Raw genomic sequence first — 24,297 nt, 5'->3', positions numbered from 1 at the left:
TGAATTTTCACGGCAAAATCTAGTAATTTCAATAGGAATTCACGCATCTTTAATTTCACACAAGGGCGAAAGGTTTCCATAATTCTTCCAATGCAAATATTGTTTTTATATGTCAGAGTTTCTTCTACTTCAGGCACTTTTATATCTCAGAGGGTTCTTTAAAGCTGCAGTCCGCAGTTTTTCCTCTTTGTCGCCAACTCTGTTCGAAACATACAATTGCAGTTATTCACGGAATTATCAACTTTATGTGGGTTGTGCCTCGGCACGGCACAGCGCAGATAAATCCAATGTTTTGAGGAGAATGTGCAGCTGTCAGTCACCGCGCCGGTGTGGATTCTGTCATTCGGAATCACAGATTCTACTTTTTGGAAGTATGACCAACATAAGAATTTTCACCGGAAAATGTCATCTGAACAAGTAAGTAACATCCACTTTTGTTCAGACCAACTGACTAATGTTAAGAGAAAAAAAAGCATTGCAGTAAATCACGCTTATTAAATCTAATGATCGCTTATCATATCACGTCAAACCGTGCAAATTATACTTTGTTCTCAAATTGTTAATGTTAACAACATCAGCATTGCGTGACTACATTTAATGCCTTTCCGATATTATCCTTGTTTTCGCATGGGCCGGTGGCAGTCTCTTTTTTTCCGTAGCCACTTCAAAGTCCGAACGAAGTCTTTTGCGTTTTACAAAGGGTGAATCTCCAGTTGTCACTGGTGATTGTCGTTTGAACCTTTCTGGATCCGCCATCAAATTAACAAGTTTAATTATATCAAGTGCTGTGAGAAAAGGCTATAAATCTCCACCTCCAACATCCTCACACGCAATATAGCCTACTAGCCGAGACTCCTTCTTTATGTGTACAGATGTGACGTAATAACGCAAACACATGCTCAAATGTCCCGCCGAAATCCACCACTACCACTGGAATTAAAAACATTATTACAAGCTTACCGTTTTGAATCGAGCTAAGGCAAGCAGATAGTTTTGAACACTGGCTGGTTATGTACTTGCTCAAACATTTATTTTGGAAAAATTTTAACTCAAAAAAGTTACGGACTGGAGTTTTCACAGATTTTTAAAAGATTTTTATCATTTTTTGTTGTAATGAAGATCCCATTACAAATTTATTGGGATATTTTTATCATGCCATGTTTTATTTTTGCTACTTTTCAAATACCTTTTACATACAGTTTACCCAAACCTGGACTTTCAGTCTTAAACTATGACATCATAAAATATAAACCGTTATACGTTTACAATCACAAAAGTTATAATAGTGAAATTGTAAACACTTTAAATATTATTGTGCAAAAGTTAAGTTCCCTTTCGATACAGTTCACTTGCAATGCGTCAGTTCGCTGACGCTGATGGGGAAAACTCAATTTTCTTAGAATCCTGAAGCCTGATTGGTTCACGTCTGTGCAACTGCATAGACAAATTGCATTCTAGCCCACCGAAAGGGGCAGGGATGGCTGCCTATATAAACCATGCAGAATTGCCCATTAGTCAGAATCCTTCAGCGCGAAGATTATCTCTCGCTGCTCCGAAGAAGACTGAAGCCTCTTCTTGCTCTCCTCGCTTCTTCTCGCCGTTGAACGAGCCTTGCAGTGGAACAATGACGCTCTGCATTCAAGCTGATTGAATGGTGCTCTGCAAGCAAGCTGATTCAGCGATCTCTCCTCCTGTGGCATCCTGTGGCCATCCGGCGATTGATAAAAGAGCAAATTTAAGAGCAAATTTCACAGCGATGTTGAGGCAAATGTCGCGCCATGAATGCGACTTGTTCAGGGTTCACCTCTAGATGAGCATCCAGAGTGTGTCTCCTGCCTGGGATCACGCTCTTCAGCGAACCGGCCGCTCCCTCATCTCCTTCCCCTCTCGAGCCAAGGCGAAAGAGTTGAGCAGCGATACAGAAGCGAGCTCACGTTGGCCCAGCACCCGCGTGCCTCACTCTCCCCCGAAGAGTCCCCTTTACTCTTCACCCGCGAGGATCAACGCCTCTCATCTGGTGGGAGTGGCATGGTCTCGTTTGGCGGGTCCAAGAGTTAAACTCAATGTCTCTGGCCACCTCTGAGTGCGAAGAGTGGGCTGTAGCTAGTAGCTATGGTCTACTAAGAGTGGGCTACTAAGCTAGTAGCTATGGGCTACTAAGAGTGGGCTGTAGCTAGTCACCCCTCCAAGCCCTGCAGAACCACGTCAGCGCTCACCTCCAGAGTATTCGCCGCTGACGGCCACGTTGACTCCGCACTGTTTAAGAAGCTGCACAATACACAGTACTTGGCACTGTGCACTACAAATGCCATCTCTACTGCTGGATGGCCACTTATGGCTTAATCTCAGATTTAAGACGCTGACAGGACAACTCTTTTCGACTCTCCCGTCGGGCCTGTTTGACTCCGCGGTAGACGGCTTTGTGGAGCACTACATTGCGGCCCATAAGTCATCACAGGCTATGCGTCACTTCTTCCCCAAAAAAGCCAGCTCCTCTACTGCCTCCAGTCTATTCAAGATGGCCCAGTCGACTCAGAAGTGACCTAGGCCAGCTTCAGCACCCGTCCAGCCCCAGCCAAAAGCGGAGAGGACCCCCAAAGCATGCCCGTCTTCCTCAGTTCAGGGCACTGGAAACAATGTTTTTGTTGCCAGTTCTACTTCTTCGTCCCCAAGAAGGATGGCGGCCTCAGGCCTATCCTTGATCTGAGATGTCTGAATCGCGCCCTCATGAGACGGCCTTTCAGAACGTTAACTATTAAACGAATCCTCGCGCAAATTCGCCCCAGGAATTGGTTTATTTCAGTGGATCTGAAAGACACCTACTTTCGTACCCAGATAGCCCCCCACCACAGACCATTCTTGAGATTCGTGTTCAAGGGGGTGGCATTCCAATAAACACGGGAAAGGCGGGAATCTGCATACTCAACTACCTCGATGATTGGCTGCTTATAGCCCAATTGGAACGGGAGCTATGCGGCCACAGATCCCAGCAACAGACAGCAGTGAAATTAGCCTCTTAAGGCAAATGAGTTGGTCGTTTTAAAATGAATTGTCTACCTCAGAATGATATTAAACACAAATCATCCTTTGAGATGTGATAGAAACAACATTAATGTAATGCATGCATATACAACGTTGGACAATCTTAGTGAACATGAGAGTATATGATATGTGACTTTATTTTCTAAAAATCCACAGGGCCAAAAGTGCTCAAAGTTGAAGAAACAATGGAACAATTGAAAGAATATTTTTTTAGCAAATAACTTAGAATGTTGAGAAGCTGTAGATGTTTTTACCTGAAAAATCCAAGTAGGCCAAGTCTGTACTGGATCAAGACTACAACTACATCTTGATAAGCAGCCAAAACATGTCCGTCAAACATGGACGCAGAGGCCGCAGAAAAACCTCCGCCATGAATCCAAACCATGACCTATTGCACATCATGTATTAAAAAAGAAAAAAAACATTAACCAACATACATTTTTATGCATACAAATAGAGGAAGGCTCAATTAAATTCAGACCAAACACTTACAGGTAACTTGGTGTTGTCTACAGGTTTAGAAGGAGTGTAAATGTTGAGGTAAAGACAGTCCTCTGATACCTCAGGGATCTCCAAACTTATAGACACATTAGCCATTAAGTCTATAAGCATCTCCCTTGCCTGTAAACACCTGGGATAAAGAAAAAAGCAAAGTGTGATTGTTTCCAAATGAAAATGCCTGACAATTTAATTGCAATGCAATTTTGCTTTAATCTCACATTGGTGGCTGTTTGGTTGCATCTCTCACTCCTTGCCATGGTTCTGCAGGTAGTGGTGGAGCCAGTCTCAGGGATCCCACAGGTGGCTTTGCAAATGGTACACCTAGATAGCTATTGACAACTGTTTCCTTGCCCTTCGCAGTCATGAAGGAACCTCTTAGAGATCCTAATTTGGTATGTGCTACAGGTCCTGTCAAAAACAAATGTGCAACCATTCTTAATAGCCTATTATACAGTGAGCCTTAGCCAATTTTGAAACAATGCTGACTTTGATAACTTGCCTTCCATTCGCTTATTTATTAACCGTGGAAGGGTTTGAGTCATGAAATTAAAGTGTTTTCCCTTCAGGTCCTTTCCAGGTTTCTGTTCCAGTCCAATGCTGAGATACTCAGCTTCAGCTCCAAATTCAGGCCACGATGTGAGGCCCGGACCATTCGGAGACCTGAAAAAGGTTTTTAAAATATAGTTTAAAACAAACTCTTAGAAATGCATTCTTTTTATACATATTTGTTTAAACTACAGTACTGTGCAAAAGTCTTAGGCATGTTAATACCCCTAAGAAAATCGGGTGCGTGTCATATGCGTGTATATTAGATGCATGCCGATCTTAAAATGACAGTAAACATAATGCCGCTTGTCCTTAAAGGGATAGTTTAACCAAAAATGAAAATTCTTTTCTTATTTACTCTCAAACATTGTTCCAAACCTGTATTCATTTCTTTCTTTTGCGGAACACAAAATAATATGTTTTGAAGAATGTGGCTTCCATAGTAGGAAAATATATGGAAGTCAAAGGGGACCAGCAACTGTTTGGTTACCCACATTTGTCACAATAAGTTTAATTTTCAACAGAAGAAATTTCAGTTTTATAAATTTTGTGACAACTTCATTTTTAGTTAAAAGTGTTCAGTGACAATATGCACTTCATTCATTTCAGTGTGTTCACTGTACAGTTCACTGCAATGCAAAGCTTTGCTAATAATTTGGAATGGAAGATACACATAACAGAATACCTCAGCTGGTACACAGCAAGTTGTATTTTCAGCTCTATTATTTTTTTAATTTTTAATTTTTCTATTTAAAGTATTGCAATATATCGCCATATGTATCGTATTGCAATATATCGTGATATGTATCGTATTGCAATATATCGTGATATGCATCGAATCGTCAGGCCCTTGCCGATAACCAGCCCTAATTTTCAGTATGAAATGAATGACCCTAAAATGTCATGTATTGCAATCATCAGGTAAAAAAGTAATGTTTTTCTTAAAATTTAAATACATGTGAATGTACAGATCTTGTACAAAATATTACTATATTTTTTATATCTAATATTAGCAAAGGTTAATACATTTAGTAAGTATAGTTGCTCATTATTAAAGTTAACTAATGCATTAACTGATTGTAAACTTCTTTTTTTTTTTTTTTTACAAATGTCATGATGAATTATAATATATACTATATTGTGGGTGGCATTGGCTTAGTGGTTCATGTAGGTTGTCTACAAACCGGAAGGTTGGTGGTTCAATCCCCGGTTCCACCTGACCAAGTGCATGAGCAAGACACCTAACCCCAGCGAGCTGCTTGCTTGGCTGACACCGCCGTCGGTGTTTGAATGGGTAAATGTGAGGCTATGTAAAGCGCTTTGGTGGCCATAGGTCTGTGAAAGCTCTATATAAATGCAGTCCATTTACCATACAGTATTAATTCATAAATATCATGTTTTTTTTGGGAGCCGCATCACATGACTTTTTACAACCTTAACTGACTGACTCAAGAGGACGGCAGGGGTCTTCACTATGATTTCACTTCCTGTTTTAAGTGTATGATTCTGCATTATATGCACAAGATTTGATTTGGCAGACATTTGATTTGTTTCAAATATTTATAACATTTGAACAAACTTCTTCAAAGATTATAGCAAACTACTTGGTAATGTTTTCAAGAATTTCATCCTTTAAACAAAGCTTTTTATTCATGATATCCATCTACCACCCTGAAAAATTTCACCTGGACTTGTCTGCTGAACCTGTGCAACATCTTTGTTGATCCTGGAACAACATTCCAATCAACCAATCAGATTTGAGGGACAAGTTTACAGTCTATGTCAAGTTTCTGCTTACAACCAGGGTTAGGTGCTTCTACATCAGTGTTATTCACCTATCATTTCCCTCTGATTTTAGGGATAAGTTATGGGTAGGGTAAGCTTAAGGGGTATAGAGACCCTTACGAAAAAGAAGTTTATTCAAGTGTTCTATTAGTATACTTCTTTTAAACTAAAAATAAGAAAGTATACTTTCAGTCTACTTTTTATATACTTCTCAGAAATATACTTCAAATTGCACTTAAGTATACTTGACTTATACTGACAGAAAAGTCTAAGTATATTTGGCCTATACTTGTTGATCGAGATATACTTAAAAGTATAATTAAGTATTCTAAGTATTCTTGGCTTGTACTTGTGTTTTCTATTTTGATTGAGTAGCTTATTAAATACTTTTAAAAAAACATAATATTACACACCGTCTTATAAACTAACATGTTCAGCTTTATATAGTAACAAACTTTCGGGTGGAATAGCTTATAGAGTAAATAAAATAAGCATGGAAAATAAGTTTATTCAAGTGTTCCATTAGAATACTTCTTTTCAACTAAAAAGAAGAAAGCATACTTTCAGTCTACATTTTATATACTTCTCAAAAATATACTTAATTACACTTAAGTGTACTTGACTTATACTGAGAGAAAAGTCCAAGTATATTTGGCCTATACTTGTACTCAATCTTTTGATCGAGATATACTTAAAATTGGAATTATTCAAAGTATACTTGGCTTGTAGTTGTGTTAACTCTTTTGATCGAGTAGCCTATTAAATATACTTTTTTTTTTACATCGTTTTTCATATACAGTCTTATGAAACTTTGTTGGAAAATATTGATTAAAATATTGATATAAAACAGATATGTTTCTAATTCTGCGTATCTGAATTTTTGTGTAGGCTAGTCCACTGTACATATTTACTTTAATTTAACTTTTCCCCACCATTGACTGAATTTTCCAGCTATCCATGTTTTCACTGGTATACGGTAGGGGGCGCTATGACACATCTTCTAGTACAGAATCTCCGGATCAAAACACAGGAGAAGAAGAAGCTGAAACAAGTGATAGAAGATTGCTCACTCAAATGTAAAATAATGTAATATCAAACATTAAACAGCTTGTAAATCAAAACTGCTTAATGTTTCCAAATGAAATGAAGCGTAGGCCTAACCCATGAAGAGAAAACGACTGTGAAGCTTTGGGGGTGTTGGACTCGATCTACTCCACCTGTGTTTTGATCATCGTTCTGGATCTGATCAAGGTGTAGTCTTTGACAAAAATTTGATTTTCTCAACTATTTTGTTTAAAATGTTGCCTTTATGAAACTTACTGACATTCAAGTGTTGATAAAAAAGGATGCATGAAGCTAATAAAATGTTTTTAAAATTAAAGTAGAGTTAAAGGTATTTTTCAAGTATAAAAAAATTACATTTGAACATGGTAGTATAGGCCTACTGCAACTGCAAAAATTGTATATAAATAGTAAACTATAAGTATAATGTTAAGTTCACTTAAAGAAAACTTGTAGAATAAAACTACTAAACTAGTAGTTTACTGAGAGTACACTAAAAGAGTAAAAATAATATATAAATGGTAAACTATAAGTATAATGTTAAGTTCACTTAAAGAAAACTTGTAGTATAAAACTACTAAACTAGTAGTTTACTGAGAGTACATTAAAATAAAACTTGTAGTATAAAACTACTAAACTAGTAGTTTACTGAGAGTATACTTCAAAGTTGCTACAAGTATTAAAATAGTAAACTACTAGTATACTCATAAGTTCACTTGCAGTACAAATGAGAAACATAATTATGAACTAGTTGTGCACTTAAAGTTTACTACTGTTACACTTATAGTACACTTAAACATATACTTTTATATACTTCAAGTGGGCCAATTTAGTCCCAAGCGGTATTAAAATAGTACACTTACAAGTTTACTACTAGTACATATTGACATTAGTATACTTACTACATAAAGTATACTTAAAAATATACTTGAACATTACTCAAGTATACTTCATAAAATGAACTTGAAGTATACTTTTTTTTCGTAAGGGGAGGATTAGATCAAATATTCAGATAGGAATGTTGTTCCAGTATCAACAAAATATGTTGTCCCAGAAACACATCTGACTCTGCAAAATCAGGACATGAGATTTGTCTCACTCACCCAGTGCGAGCAAAGTTGCCCCAGTAATTCATGACAGATCTACAAAGTTCATTTTCTTCTTTTGAGAGTTCACCTGAATTAAAACGGGAAGAAAGACGTTAAAAAGGAAAAACAAAGAGAGACACTGTATTGATTGTCACTACCTATAAAATCCTTACTTTGACAACTGTTGTGGTTAATGATATCAATGAGACTAAAGTTTGAGATCTTAAGGTATGGTCACATTTAACGTTTTTCAGCAAATTTTCACAGTCGAAATTCAGTCATTTCAATAGTAATACACATGACTGGATATTTCGTGTGAGACCGAAAGTTTTCCCCACGCAGATTTCCCAACGTGTTAAAGCAAATTCACTGTGTTGACCAACTGAAAGCTGCTTGGTCTGAAAGTGATTTCTCTGAGCTGTGCTTCATACATCGCTAAACTGCTGACAATGGACCATTTTTCTGTGGAATTTTGTGAAAGTTCGCTAGTGTGACCGTACTTCTAAAACACTAAATCTATTTGTTATATTTTCAAATATTATTGGGGTTGTACCTTCCAGCTTTATAAGTCCATCAGCAAAGCAAAACCCAAAAACAAATACAATTTCATCTCCATGGTCACTTCCAACAAAACTGGGTCTTTTCTTTTGAAGTATACTGGGAGGCTGCTGGAATTCATACACGTATACTGGTGCACCAGCATCTAGAAATAGACAAAATGTATCATTATTGTTGTGTATCACTGAAACAGCATTCTACAAATTTAACACAGTCATACTTCTACAGCGCATTGAACAAACTCTCACCTCTGTGGAAATTCGCTACTTTGCGAGCTGGGATGTTGAACAAAGAGTCTCCTAACATCTCTCGAAAACCATCTCGGATTGTGATCCTGTCAGTGGATGTGCCCAGATACTCATTTAAAACAAGCTCAAGAATTGACTGATCTTGGAGCTAAAGGGGATAAAAATAGACCAGAAATATTATTTTAAAAGTTTAAAGTATTTTTAAACTACAAACCATATAGGCTAGTCTTGCAGCTTACTATCAGAGTTCCTCTAAAACCCTCCACCTCCACCAGCTCCACTTGCCTAGATCTATGACAGTAGCAAGTCCATTCTTGCTCTGCAACAGCAGCAATACTCAAAAGCAGCAGTGTAACAGATCTACTCCACCAAACCAAACTATTTCAAAAGTTGTTATTAAATCATTAATATAATTTTTTATTTAATATATTTCAATCATAACAACTTTTGAACTAGTTTGGCTTTGATGAACTATTATGTATAATTGAAGATGCAACTCTCTTACAGCATGATTAAACATGGTCAAAAACGGCACGATCTGCTCTATGTCCATCCCATCTGTCCATCCTGGAGGTGACAAGAACTATGGAAAAACATTTGCTAAATGTGAATATACTGTAAAATTCTGACTGAAGTTCTAATTTTTGGAAAAACAAATCTCGTGTTTGTATTTTTACAAATTTTAAAAGTAAAAAGGTCTGTCTTTACATTAGGCAGCATATATCCACACTCATCATTAGTGATTCCGGTGATCAGAGGCACTTTAGTAAACTGGTGGGATTGAAGAAGATCTGCTGCAGGATTTGGAAGGAAATGGCCATCCACTGTCACTCCAAAACTAAACTCTGGATGCTCCTGTTTCAAAAAACAACACACCGTTTAGTGCACAGGTGGACTGTTTGCATAAATGTATGAGTGTTCACAGAGATTCAATTAGAAAGACTAGTATTTGGACAGACAGACCTTAGCAATTGTCAAGATGTCTTCTTCTGTCAGCTGCCTCACACAGTCAACGATCGTCTTTGTGCTGGAAATATCACAGCCAGATATATTTCCTACAGCCTAGAGAGAAACAAGTGATATTTACATTACATTTATTTCATTTTTACTACAGAACGTTCTAAATGAATTTGTTTAGAATTTGAACAGGTGTAACTGACCTGAGCTAATGCAAGAGGGTTGGGACTCATGAGAGCATCCATTGCTGCTGTACCGCTCTCTGCGATAGCATGATGGAAGAGGTTTGCAGATAATGGTGATAGAACCTGTGAATTTTTTTTTTTTGAAATGTTTTGGTTCAATGACATAATGCTAATTTTTTGACTGAAAAATACTTGAAAGTCTTATTGGAATATCAGCCTTATGGGTTTAGCGAATATGTACCCAATGAAAAGTGTTAGAAAGAGATTGTGACTAAACCTTGTAACTGCATTGGCTTCTCAGTGTGTCAGTCAAACCTCATAACTCCACCCCGCCTCTATCATGAATGAAGTGCCAGGTTGGTGACCACTGCACTACACCATGCGGACCAATGCCTGCCTATAAGCTGTGAAGGTCACAACCTTGTCAGGCTTAAGCCTGGTTCACACGGGACGATTTTAAAATTGTTGGCCGATTTTCCAAACCTGAGAGAGCCCACACACGGCGATAAAAAAAAATCACGGGTCTAACAGTTTTGGTCGTACAGTGTGTGGTGCGCAGCCACACGGCAAAATCAACACATCACACACGAACCAATTTGACTCCTGAGCATTCCCAGGTCAGACGGGAAATCTCGTGAAATCAAACGTGACTTCAGAGTAAACAATCATGGCGGACGAAGAGGATGCAGGGGCGATAGTTTGTATTATCAAAAGAAAAGGCGATGGTCAAAGAAGTGACATGCCGTCGGCTGTTTTGATTTTGTTTCCCGGTGCTTCCTCGCCGCCTCGTCACCTCGCTTTCTGATTGGCTACACGCCACAGTCCACAGGTTGCGTGCTCGTTTGTCCCCGGGGGACACCACACATGAGGAGAAATCGGGCCAAAAAAATCCAACATGTTGGATATCCCCAATTTGAGATCGGAGCGGTCCCGACGTCCTTCCGAGCAGACGAGAGCAGTCTTAACACACCACACACGGCAGGAATATCTGATCAGATTATTTTACGATAATCGGAGCATCCTTTAAGATTGTCGGAAGGGGTGAATCGGGGCTAAAATCTGCCTAATTATCCTGCCATGTGAACCAGGCTTTAAGCACTGAAGTACTTGATGGGCCTCGACCCAGAGAAACCTAATTACCAGCAACCAAATTAGACACATCCTGTAACACCACAGCCATGCTTCCAAGAAGCTCAGTGTTATAGACTCCAGGAAAAAACCCAAAGCCTCCATGCTCAGCTTTTTCTGAAATGTGAACTCTTGTATTAAACCAGTCTGAGCCACAGCAGGACAGCCCAGAGCCCCTAAGAGCAGAGCTAACAGGGGAGACTATACACATAACCTCAGCTAAATCCATAGCACTACATCTAGCAGCTGAACCAGGCGATAGATGAAATACAGTGTAGCTCACAGCAACTCTACATATAACCCTACCAGGACTGAACAAGCCTAAAGGGAAGCAATGTACCGAAGGGAGCATGCAAAGAAAGAATTCCTCAGCTTCCAAGATAAACCAGACTAATGGGCTGAAGAAGCAATAGAAAATGGTTTGCAAACCGTGATCCAACCACTCAAAGCCCCACTGCAACCTTAGAGTAGCCTGGGGACAGGGATCAACCCATTCACAAGGCGCATAATCCTGCTTCAAACCCAATATGACAATTTGGGGAGGACAACAAGTAAGAAAGTGGAATTTTCCATACTCAATCTCAGCTGTCAAGCTCTACTCGTGCTCACCCTGCTCGGGAGCTCAACCCTACTTCAAATCCCAGTCACTCAAGCTCAACTCAACAGATGCTATTATCCCAGCGAGTTCACCAAGGAAGAGTGCTATACGGCAATATCACCTCTGCCCATCCTCACAAAAAATTGTTTACACGAACACCTCCCAGCTGAATACACTGGAGGAGGAACTGATGGAAGTGTTATAAAAACACCGGCTTTTAAACCCATCAAACCTCCTCTCCCTTGCGGCCACATTCTGCATTACACCCCCAGCTGGAGGGAGGGCATCCTTTAAAAGTGAAGGAGTTGAATTATCTCACCATGACCAACACCTTCAGCGGCCCTCAGTAGACATTACAGAGGAGCATGCTGAACAACGGCATTGCTCTGGACCAGATAAGAAAGCAGATCACCTCATCTCACTGCAGCTTCACACTTTCACTTAACATCAGTCTATCCTCTGGACCTAAGCCCCAGAAGAACAGACTGAACAACAGCATTGCTCTGGACCAGATAAGAAACTCTTCTGATTAGTCTTTTCACTCCTCTATCAGAAATCTTGCGAGGAGCACTGGTCGAGGCAAATTTATGGTGAAATTATTGTCTTTCCACTTCCGTATTATGGCCCCAAAAGTGCTCACTGGACCATTCAGAAGCTTAGAATGGCGCCTATAACCAATGCCATCATTATGTTTTGCAACAATTAGGTTGCGAAGGTCTTGAGACAGCTCTTTGCTTTTAACCATCATGAGATGTGTCTTGTGTGACACCTTTGCAATGAGACCTTTTTGTAGGCCATCATTTGGGATTGAACCAGCTGTTATTAATTTCCACTGACAGGGGGCTGGATTGCTTTTTAATTACTGTAAGTTTTCAGCAGTTGTCTTGGCTTTCCATGCCTTTTTGCGCCTCCCTTTCTTCATGTGTTCAATACTTTTTCCCTGTGTCATTTCACATTATTACACATAACTTAATTTCTGAACTTATTTTTGTTTGTTTCTTTGTATGTATGGCTTACTTGGGTTGTTACCAACATCTGGTGAAAATTTCATGTCAATAGCACCTTTGGAAATATATTTACTGAGAAAAATGATGACGTGTTCGATACTTATTTCCCCCACTGTATATATATAAAAAAAAAATGTTTTTCTTTCTTACATGTAAAGACACACTAACTCCTCCAGCAGACTCTCCAAAGATGGTGACTAATCCAGGGTCGCCCCCAAAGCTGTGGATGTTCTCCTGAACCCAATGAAGGGCAGCCACCTGGTCCAGAAGACCATAGTTTCCTGGCGCATGTTCATCTCCTGTGCTAAAGGGCAGAATATAATCATACAACTCCATCAAGAGACTTTAGACCTCAATTGCACTGAAACTATTAAACTAAACAATCAGAGATTTTAAAGCATCACAATCATGAACTAGTAGGACTTAATAGCCATTCAAGTCTGAAGTCCAAAAACACATGGCCTGCTGAATGCAAACCAAACCTAAACCTTTATAATGTTTGATGTGTCATCTTTTAATGTTACTCCAACACCTGGACAGGTAAAACGAGAAAAAGTACTTCAATATATTGGCAGTGATATTATTTAGAGCTACACAGAAAGGCTTTTGATAAACTTTGATGTATGCTTGAGAAAGCTTAGTCTTAATGTTTAAAATGGTTTAACAAGTTGTAAGTTGAAAGACTGAAACATTTTTAAAATCTTGAAGTTTGAAGGTTTTAAATATTTTTAAAGATTAGAGTATTTTAAAAAGATTTCAAATCAGCAACAAAATCTGACATGAACTGTCCCATAAATGTCGTTTCTTGTGCCCAAATAGCACTAAAAAAGCTTATTTTTTTCAGGCAGGACCAGCCAATGCACATGTGCAGTCCCAAGATGCATCTCAAATCACTGACTGTTTCTACAGCAACTGTGACACAATAACTTTATCACTTTATCAATCTATCAGTCTTTTATTTAGAAGGCGGGACTTATTCCAAAATACTGCGCATTCAACTTTCTCCCATTCATAGTAATATGAGTGTACAGCCTTTCTATAAATATAGTCTTTGCACTCATGAAAGTTACATTCGTGTTTTAGCATGTTCATTTTCTATCATGTAGTTAAAGGTTGTTAGCACATTTCTATCATGTTTTAGAATTAGTTTAAACTATTTTGGATTTTATTAGATCTTTATGTTGGTAACAATTAGTTTTTACCTGAAAAATCCAAGTAGGCCAAGCCTGTATTGAATCAGGACCACAACTACATCTTGATAGGCAGCCAAAACATGTCCGTCAAATATGGAAGCAGAGGCCATCGAAAGACCTCCACCATGGATCCAAACCATAACCTTTTGCAACATTAAAATACTATTAAAATGCATAAAATACATAGAATATTAAAATACATCAACCAAATCATTCACACTTACAGGCAACTTGTCATTAGCTCCAGGTTTAGAAGGTGTGTAGACGTTGAGGTAAAGACAGTCCTCTGCTGAATCAGGAACCTCTATATTCATAGATAAATTGCCCACCAAGTGTTCAATTATCTGCTTATCCTGCAGACACCTGGGACAGACACAGAGTAACACAAGTCTCACCACTTGATCTCCAGTGTAAAATCTAGGACCTGAAGCTAATGCATTGATCTACAGGTGGAATAGCTTTGATTTTTTCTCACATGAGCGGCTGTTTTGTAGCATCTCTCACTCCGACCCATTTCTCTGCAGGTTGGGGTGGAGCGAGTCTCAATGAACCCACGGGTGGCTTTGCAAACGGAATGCCCAGGTAAGAATGGACAACTGAGTCCTTTCCCTTTGCTTTCATGTGTGATCCTTTCAGGGCCCCAGATTTGGTTTGCAAGACAGGTCCTGTGTAATTAATTTTTTTTTAAATAGAAAGAAAGAGTTTAAAGCATTTTTTTCACAGTATGATTTACAATTCATTTTGTACGGAGCCCGGGAAGTCACCTGTGGAGAAAAAAACAAAACAATTCGTGGCGACGGTTTTACAATCCGTCCCCTCAGTTTATAAAACGTACTCACGAATTCTTAAACGGTTCCCTCGGTTTAACAAATCGTGCCCACGGATTAATAAACCGTACCCATGAGTTCCTAATCCACGCTCTCAGATTTGTAAACAATGCCTTCAGTTTTGGCAATCTGTACCTACAAATTCATAAACCGTGCCCACGCTTTCGCAATCCGTTCCCACGAGTTTGTAAACTGTACTCACGGATTTGTGGCCCGCCCTCATTTTAGAAGAACACCAAGCGGTACGTTGTTTACAAATCTTATTGTATCTTGTTTTATTGTGTATTAAGTGGAATTCATCAAAATGTCTTAACATGCTTAAAGAGATTCTCAATTGTTGTGGGTATGGGGTGAGGTGAACCTACACTGAGTGGTGCCCCAGGCAAAATTAATCAATAATACAACATTATGTGCTTTTTTTATTTTTTTATTAACAATGTCAATCTTCATCTTTATAACAGAAGATGGGTCATTCTACAGAAACGTCCACTTTTGGTATGGCAAGATGTCTTAATAAAATTGATTTCTTTTCTAACATTTAAACTTTGACTTTATGAATACATAAATGACAGCTTAATGATTTTTTATATTTTTTGTGCATTTATTTAAAGACTGCATGCACCATTTTTTTGTCACTGGTGTGTTACTTTACTTTGGCAATATTAAAGGTTTTTATGATATATTATTTCTTTTTTTCAGCACATGTAGTCAGAGTTACAGAAAAATAATAATAATGCAACAAATAAGGAGATTATGTTTTTTTATTTTTTTATCAGGTTTGTTATGTGTGCTTGATGTTAGTTCATTTGCGCAACCATGTACACTCTAAAAAGAGATGTGTTAAAAAACAACACACAGCAATGTGTGTTAAAATGTAACTCTGGATAAAATTCATGAAAACTTAAAGATTAACAGGTGTTTTTTGGCAGCCAATCACATCATGCATCTTTTTCAATGTCTTTTTCAAATGCTGCTTTCACTTGTTAATAATAACCAGATTAACTTTATTTCTGTCAGACTCTAAAGCTCTTATTGAGCATTAACAAGTTTTGGTGTTGACGATTCATTGAATGTTTCATTTAAAGTCACCAGAATCGTGATTAGTGTCAGCTTTATTTGGGATCTTGACCCTTGACTCTTTAACATTAGTTTTCTCTGATTTCTGTAAATGTGTATTTATTTTAACACATTTAAAACAGCAGAAATAATCATGAGAGAAATCGTACTCGGTTACTAACGTAACCTCGGTTCTCTCTAGAAGAGGGAACGAGTACTGCGTAAGATATCTTACGCTAGGGGAAAATCCTTTTTCCGCGAGATATTGAAGCCAAAAATTATCCTTAATTTTGTAATAATGCAAAACGCGTTGCGGCAGCATGCAGACATAGGCGAGACAGCTCGCGCGCCTATTGGCTGCTCTGCGGCAACTGCAGCAGCCTATCGAGCGAGGCCTGGCGTGACGCCAGACCCAATCAGGGCACTTCGCGCCCGCTGCGTCACGTCCCGCCGAAATGGGCGTGGTCTAGGCCTATAAATACCGCTCGCAGGCAGCTATTATCTGGTTTTTCATCATCGAAGCAACCAGAGCGTGTGCATGCACGGCAAGATACGCAGTACTCGTTCCCTCTTCTAGAGAGAACCGAGGTTACGTTAGTAACCGAGTACGTTCTCTTACGAGAGGTCTCTCGTACTGCGTAAGATATCTTACGCTAGGGGACCCAATGCAAAACGCCGTGCATGCTGAGATCTGACACCAAAGACCCAAAGGTGAAAACCCGGGGAACATATAGTGCACAATCACTCAGGGAACTCACAGGGAGTCCGGGAAGAGGGAGGGGCGAAGCCGCACTCTTCAACATATGGCAGCGTCGCTGAGACGCGAATTTCATCATACAGACAGGGCGGGGTACGGCCTGAACTGATGGGGGAATGTGGGTCTTACACAGTTTGCCCAGGCACATCTCGTGCTGCTACTTTTTTACTGTCGAACATTGAGCTGTGCTCAGTAGACGCAGCATTCTGAGCTGATCGCATCAGGTCAGACAATACTGGTAAACTTAGACCGACAGCAGCCTGGCCTGCAGGGCGGGAACCTCTAGGTTATAAAACCTTATAAATGTAGACGGGGAGGCCCAGCCTGCCGCCATACAAATGTCTTGCAAGGCAATCCCACTTGACCAGGCCCACGAAGAGGCCATGCCTCTCGTGGAGTGCGCTCTGACACCCAATGGGCACTGCATGCCCTTGGAGGCGTATGCCAGCGCTATAGCATCAACTATCCATCTGGATAGGCTCTGTTTCGACGCGGCTAGTCCCTTAGAACGTCCGCTAAACGAAACAAAGAGCTGCTCCGTCTGTCTGAAACCAGACGAGCGAGACACATAAGCTCGTAATGCCCTGACTGGGCAAAGGAGGCTCGCGTCTCTTTCCTCATCAGGGACCGGTAGGGCTGACAGGGAGATAACCTGCGCCCTAAACGGTGTGTTGAGGGATTTTGGAACATAACCGTGCTTAGGTTTGAGTATAACTTTTGAGTCATTAGGCCCAAACTCCATGCACGCCGTGCTCACAGAGAGCGCGTGTAGGTCCCCTATGCGCTTCACTGAAGCGAGAGCCAGCAGAAACACAGTCTTGAAAGACAGGTGTTTCAAATCGATTGACTGTAAAGGCTCAAATGGCGCACCTTTCATGGCTTCCAGAACCGTAGAAAGGTCCCATACGGGGACTGAGGGAGGTCTGGGAGGATTCAGTCTCTTAGCCCCTCTAAGGAAGCGGATGACTAAATCGTTCCTTCCTATTGACTGACCAAGCGTTGTTTCTGAGAACGCTGCTATAGCCGCCACATAAACTTTGAGCGTGGAGGGGGCCCTGCCCCCATCCAACAGCTCTTGTAGGAAGGAAAGCACCTCCGCCACACCACAGTCTGTGGGTGACACACCACGGGCTGTGCACCAGCCCGAAAACACTGACCATTTCGAGGAATAGAGTCGTCTCGTAGACGGAGCTCTAGCCTGCGTGATCGTGTTTAATACTCCTTTAGGGAGTCCAACATGTACCCGTTGATGGCCCAGACATGAAGGGACCATAGTTCCAGGTGAGGATGCCAGATCGAACCGTGGGCCTGTGAGAGGAGGTCTCTCCTCACTGGTACTGGCCACGGGGCAGTACTTGCTAACTGCATCACGACTGGGAACCAAGGTTGGTTTTTCCAGAACGGTGCCACCAGCAGTACTGAGCATCCTTCTTCCCTGATCCGTTCTATCACCTGAGGCAGGAGAGAGACGGGGGGAAAAGCATAGAGCGGGCGGCGGGGCCACACATGGGCCAGCGCGCTCCTGCTCTTGGAGAAAAATTCCTGACAGTGAGCGTTTTCTTGAGACGCAAACAGGTCTACTTCCGCTCTGCCGAATTTCTTCCACAGCAGTTGGACTGTCTGTGGGTGTAGAGACCACTCGCCTGCCGGAACATTGTTCCTGGACAGTCTGTCCGGTCCTATATTCAGGAGCCCTGGCACGTGCGCTGCTCTGAGCGAGCGCAGGTTGCACTGAGCCCATACCAGGAGGCGTTCTGCCAGCCTGTACAGGTTCTTGGACCTGAGGCCGCCCTGGCGATTTATGTAGGACACCACAGACATGTTGTCCGAACGGACCAAGACGTGGCGTCCTTTTATCTGGGGACAAAAACATGTCAGCGCGTTGTCTACTGCCAGCATTTCGAGGCAGTTTATGTGCAGGAGCTTCTCCCGTTCCGACCACTGGCCGAAGAACGGTCTGCCCTCGAGCAGCGCTCCCCATCCCGAGGTGGACGCGTCCGTGGACACCACTTTCACCCTCGAGGAAGTCCCCAGGCTTACACCTGATTGGTACCAGTCGTTCGCTCTCCAAGGTTTCAGAGCTGTGACGCACTTCTGATTGACCCTGAGGCGAAGCGAACCGGATGCCCACGCTCTGCGTGGGACTCGCGCTTTCAGCCAAAACTGCAGCGGGCGCATGCGGAGCAGGCCCAGCTGGAGCACTGACGATGCTGAGGCCATGAGACCTAGCATCTTCTGAAATTTCTTGAGCGGGACAGACGCGCCGCAGCGAAACGCGTTCGCTGTGCGTTGAATGTCTACCGCGCGCTGTGGCGATAGTCGCGCTATCATGGACAGCGAGTCCAATTCTGTGCCCAGGAAAGATATCTTCTGACTGGGTAACAGAGAGCTCTTCGCCCAATTGACACTGAGACCCAAATCCTCGAGGTGATCGAGTAAAATGGTCGTGTGTTCTATGAGCACTGCGCGAGATTGCGCTAGAATCAGCCAATCGTCCAAATAGTTCAGCACTCGCATGCCTCTCATTCTGAGGGGTGCGAGCGCCGCGTCCATGCACTTCGTAAATGTACGGGGTGCCAGGGACAAACCGAATGGCAGGACTGTGTACTGATATGCCTGGCCCTCGAAGGCGAATCTCAAATATCGCCTGTGACGTGACGCTATCTGTATTTGAAAATACGCGTCTTTCAGATCTATTGACACAAACCAATCTCCTTGGCGAATCTGCACAAGGATTTGTCTGGTCGTGAGCATCCTGAACTGTCGCTTCACAAGCACTTTGTTCAGTTGCCTTAGATCTAGTATGGGTCTGAGACCCCCGTCTTTTTTCGGTACCAGGAAGTATCTGCTGTATAGCCCTCCTTCGCTCTGGACTTGAGAGAGGGGCTCTATGGCCCCTTTGCTCAATAGCTTCGCCACTTCGGCTCGAAGTAAATGTGCTACTTCTGTTTTTACCGTGGTCTCGACGCGCGCCACATAGCGGCGAGGGCGTCGGCGAAACTGCAGCGAATGGCCTCTTTTTATAATGTTCAGCACCCACTTCGAAACCCCGGGCAGCTTTGCCCATGCGTCTGCATGGATAGCTAGGGGTTGAATACGAAGCGCGCTCCGCTCGCTCAGCGATGGAAAGCTTCGGCGTGCTGCAACACAAGCATCGCGCTCGTGACATTTGAGGCATGGGGCGCGCTGATAACAGCGGGCAGATTGCCCGCGCTCGACTCCTCTGCGGTGGTCAGCCGCGAGGGGGAGGGCTGGGCGGTTCCCGTGGGAACTGTCATGTCTATGTGTGGATGTGGGCGCGGGACAGCGGGCACATTTATCACACCGAAAGCATCGTTCGCTTGCGTGAAGCGAGTGCACGTTGGTTTCGTTTTTACAGAAACCGTGAGACATGCATAACGCGGTGTTAGTGGGCACTGGGTAGTGGGCACATTCACCATGTTTGAAGCGCAACCGATCGGAGTCGGTTTTATGTGCGCGAGCCCTGTGTGACAGGCTGTGCTTGTGTGTAGGGATGGGCACTGGGCAGTGGGCATTCTTACTACACATGAAACACCATCGGCCGTGGCCGGGACACCAGAAAATACACTCTTTTGGGGATTTATCTGGGTAGCCGTGAAAACGGCATTTGTGTGCAGGCAAGCGGGTGACAGAACCGACTTGTTGGCTGCAGAAAACACTGGAACAGTCACATTTGCTGGAACTGGACGAGCGAATAGCTTTGGTGTGAGTCTGGCCGCAGCGGGACTTAAACACCGTCGTTTTCCTAGCTGTGCTAGGATGACTTCGGGGCCTCGGGCTTCACCGTAATCCTAGGTCGCAAGCCACGTACAGCGGGGCGGCGACCGGATGAGCGGGAGCGCGGTCTCGCGCTTCGGGCCTGGCGGCGCTGTGAAGTGGAGGCAGTGGACGGTGGCTGTGGCTGTGAGCTCTGAGCAGACGGTTTCGCACGGCCTACTGCAGAGCTGGAGCGCTTCGGGAGGAAGTGCTTCATAGCCTGTGACGCTTTCTGTACCTCTGCGAATCTCTCCGCGAAATCCTTGACGGAGGATCCAAAGAGGCCTGTGGCGGAAAGCGGGGCGTCGAGGAACGCGGTGCGCTCAGACTCGGCCATTTCCGAGAGCGTCAGCCAAAGATGTCTCTCAGTCACGGTGAGAGAGGCCATATTCCGTCCAATGGCTTGCGCTGCAGACTTAGTAGCACGGAGAGCGAGGTCCGTGGCACTCCTTAAGTCGCGTCAGGTCCTTCCTCATCCAGCTTACGGAGGAGATCGGCCTGGAAGATCTGAAGCGTTGCCATGGTGTGTAGCGCTGACGCAGCTTGCCCGGCGGCGGAGAAAGCGCGGCGGAGCAGGCTTGACGTCGTGCGGCAAGCTTTAGAGGGTAGGGCCGACTTAGCACGCCGTCCAGCGGAGGGCGGGCATAAGTGGGCCGCTATCGCCTCTTCGACCGGCGGCAGCGAAAGGTATCCTTTGTTCTTGGCATCATCAACAGCGGAGAATGCCAAAGAAACAGCAGGACGCACTCTAGCCGAATAGGGGGAGTTCCAGGACTTGGCGACTTCTTCGTGTAACTCAGGAAGAAAAGGCGCCGGTCTGGACGCAGGCGAAGCGCGCTCCCCAGGCAGGAAAAATCCATCCAGCCGGTTGTGAGCGGGCTGCTCAGGCGAAGACCACTCGAGGCCGAGGCTCGCCGCGGCCTGTGCGAGTACTCGCATGAGCTCCGTCTCGATGTACGCTCTCTTGCCTGACGACGTGCGGGCAGGGGGCGTGGGGTCCTCAGAGCCCGCCCAATCCTCACTGCCTGACGCCAGGATAGAGCAGGAATCATCCTCTCCCAGCAGGGCTTCCTCATCCACGATGTCAACGGAAGCGGCGGCAGACGGCGGCCGCTGTCCGTCAGGAAGCGAGGCTGACGAAGCCGGGGAAGCAAGCGGGCGAACCGGCGAGCTTTGGCGGCTGAGGGAGGGTTCCGGGGCCCGCTGGGCACGGCGCTTTTTATGGCGCGACGCCGCGGCGGGCGGGGGAGCAGTCTCGGTGAAGAAGACTAGGCGAGTCCTCAGAGTCGCCATTGCCATCAGCTCGCAGTGAGGGCAGCCGCCGTCAGCGAGCGCGAGAACTGCATGTTCCTCACCCAGGCAGGAAACGCAAACCACGTGGCGGTCCCCGTCGCTGAGTGTGGCTCTGCACGAGCCGCAGGAAGGCATCTTTAAAAAGACGCTAGCTCTTTTAGAATGTGTGTCGCGGCGGCGACACACACGCACAAAAGTACAGTGTAATAAGGAAAGGATATAAGCGCCGGAAAGCGCAGCAGGAAGGCGGCGCGGCCAGCGACTTCAGTGACTCGTCCCGCTGAAGGTGCTCTCTCTCAGACGGCGCGGCTTCTTCTCCGGCTCCAGCGATGCGTGTGCTTCGCTTGAAGGATGAAAAATCAGATAATAGCTGCCTGCGAGCGGTATTTATAGGCCTAGACCACGCCCATTTCGGCGGGATGTGACGCAGCGGGCGCGAAGTGCCCTGATTGGGTCTGGCATCACGCCAGGCCTCGCTCGATAGGCTGCTGCAGTTGCCGCAGAGCAGCCAATAGGCGCGCGAGCTGTCTCGCCTATGTCTGCATGCTGCCGCAACGCGTTTTGCATTATTACAAAATTAAGGATAATTTTTGGCTTCAATATCTCGCGGAAAAAGGATTTTCCCCTAGCGTAAGATATCTTACGCAGTACGAGAGACCTCTCGTAAGAGAACTGCTCAGATGATAATATTATCATAATGGACATGTAAGATTGTTAAGCTCAGCAAGAGTTTAATATTTGAAAGATGAGTGTAATATATAAAATATGATTTTTAAAAAGATTAGCATATTGCAATTAGCTTAAAATTACTTTTTAAATACACAGTTCGTACAGAACCTTACAGACTATGGTATCAAACTGACATCAAGAATCAGCATATGAATCTCAACAATGGTGACAAACAAAAAGCTTCATGCCACAATGCATGCTGGGTGCCACCATTGTACAAATCTCATCCATGACTCCCAGCATGCATTGCGGCATGAAGCTTTTCGTTTATCACGATTGTTGAGATTCATACGCTGATTCTTGAGGTCTGTGTTTGACTAGTTTCTGCTGCAGCTTAAAATTTTTAGAAAACATTTTTTATTATGATGGATAGCATGATGTAGAGTCACAAGATTGTTATAACTAATAGCAAATAAATAAATTAAATGCACACCATCCATATACTCAAACTTGATCAGATCAGCACTTGCTGATTATGACATCATCAAGAAACATCTGATCATATTATCTCTCGCCATAACAAATGTATTTCATTAAAATACAGTTAAAGCAGCCAGAGAAAAACTAAAAGAAGAGTAAAGGGTTAAAAGTAACACAAAATGTGTTGTCCTTAACTAGACACAGTAGTGTGTTAAGATATAACACAGGTTGTGTTGTTTTTAACACATCCGTTTTAAGAGTGTTTTAACTGGTCACAAATAGCACATCTATGACACAAATTGTGTGATTTATGACACATTAGTGTGTTAAATATTTTAACACACTCACTGTGTTAAGAACAATAACACTGGTTGAGTTAAAAGTAACACAAAATGTGTTGTCCTTAACTAGACACACAGGTGTGTTAAGATATAACACAGGTTGTGTTGTTTTTAACACATCCGTTTTAAGAGTGTAACGTTATTAGCTATAACAATGAAACTATTTGAAAAACAGTTAAAATCAAGTAATGATGCAGTCCTTTAAATCTTAACTTTTGAGTGTAGCAGAATTAAATGGGTGTAAAATTATTATAATTTTCATTATCATGATCATTATCATTTATATTTATTTAATTTATGCTGTACTCCATCTGAAACTATGCATCATATACACGCATTTAATAGTGTTTTATTAAAGCAAACCCCGATCGACACACCTACTTCTGTGAATGCACTTTCAACGGAATATCCCATTTAGTAAACCCATTTTACTAAAGCAACAGCATTGTTGCTTTACTTTTTGACGTCAGAAAACGCGTGAAAACACGATTGCTTCGAAACTTGTGTAAATGTCGTTTTCTTATCTTGACAAGAAAAGAGTTAGCGTACTGTTGTGCAAGTAAACGCACTCATTCTGACACATTAATCGGACTTACCATCCTCTGCTTTCACAGTGTTTTGAAGAGTCAGTGCGATCAGCATGCAGAGTGAAACCACGACAGACTCCCTCATCGCCATGCCGTGTCAGTCAGTCTCAGTCCCGCTGCAGAATGAGCGTTCACAGGTTCTGCACGGTTATTTATACAGCGTGATCTGACAATACTTTGAACTTTGCTTTGGGAACTGTGGTTGCCAGATACTTTCTAATAAAAAAACAACTATTTTAAATTGAGTTGGTGGTGGTCTTTTTATCTAAAGGATTATTTTTTAAGGATTAAAGAAATAAGAAATAAGAACGGTAAAAGCAATTCTAGATCTAATTATAGCCTATAGTTGTTAAGTAATCTATTTAAACTTTTTTCAAATAATATTTTAAGAAAAAAAAAAGCACACTTTTGTTTGTATATAATATGTCTAAAATGTAAAGACTGAATGTCTGTTCCACTTCGTTTAAATAGCAAATGCATTTGCGCCCATAGTGCTCTGGTCTGAAAACGAGGTGTGTTCAGGTGCATTGTTGGCGCGTTGCTATTTTGAGGCAACACCCTCAAAGTATTGAAGCAAGTATATTATGTATTATTACTGTTAGGGGTTAACAG

General features: G+C 42.7%; 1 protein-coding gene across 4 annotated transcripts in view; it reads right to left on the bottom strand.

Moving 5' to 3' along the window:
* Positions 1 to 23,806, bottom strand: part of ces2b (carboxylesterase 2b) — a 93,231-nt gene extending 69,425 nt beyond the window's left edge. For 3 of the 4 annotated variants that reach the window (XM_082160390.1, XM_082160391.1, XM_082160392.1), the window contains exons 1-16: positions 23,695 to 23,806; positions 14,374 to 14,563; positions 14,123 to 14,261; positions 13,908 to 14,041; positions 12,856 to 13,009; positions 9,991 to 10,095; positions 9,794 to 9,892; positions 9,539 to 9,685; positions 9,336 to 9,413; positions 8,831 to 8,978; positions 8,578 to 8,727; positions 8,040 to 8,112; positions 4,043 to 4,203; positions 3,762 to 3,951; positions 3,535 to 3,673; positions 3,297 to 3,430 (exon numbers count right to left, since the gene is read on the bottom strand). In XM_082160390.1, coding sequence (XP_082016516.1) covers positions 3,297 to 3,430; positions 3,535 to 3,673; positions 3,762 to 3,951; positions 4,043 to 4,203; positions 8,040 to 8,112; positions 8,578 to 8,727; positions 8,831 to 8,978; positions 9,336 to 9,413; positions 9,539 to 9,685; positions 9,794 to 9,892; positions 9,991 to 10,095; positions 12,856 to 13,009; positions 13,908 to 14,041; positions 14,123 to 14,261; positions 14,374 to 14,563; positions 23,695 to 23,776 — 2,123 coding nt within the window. In that variant the 5' untranslated portion in view covers positions 23,777 to 23,806. The remainder of the gene's footprint in view (positions 1 to 3,296; positions 3,431 to 3,534; positions 3,674 to 3,761; positions 3,952 to 4,042; positions 4,204 to 8,039; positions 8,113 to 8,577; positions 8,728 to 8,830; positions 8,979 to 9,335; positions 9,414 to 9,538; positions 9,686 to 9,793; positions 9,893 to 9,990; positions 10,096 to 12,855; positions 13,010 to 13,907; positions 14,042 to 14,122; positions 14,262 to 14,373; positions 14,564 to 23,694) is intronic. The other variant, XM_082160393.1, reaches the window with a different exon arrangement.
* Positions 23,807 to 24,297: the final 491 nt, after the last annotated feature.

The sequence above is a fragment of the Leuciscus leuciscus genome (genome assembly GCF_965113295.1).
Source record: "Leuciscus leuciscus genome assembly, chromosome: 25".
Lineage (NCBI taxonomy): Eukaryota > Metazoa > Chordata > Actinopteri > Cypriniformes > Leuciscidae > Leuciscus > Leuciscus leuciscus.
Note: the sequence above shows the minus strand (reverse complement) of the source record. Positions and strands in the feature narration are given on the sequence as shown.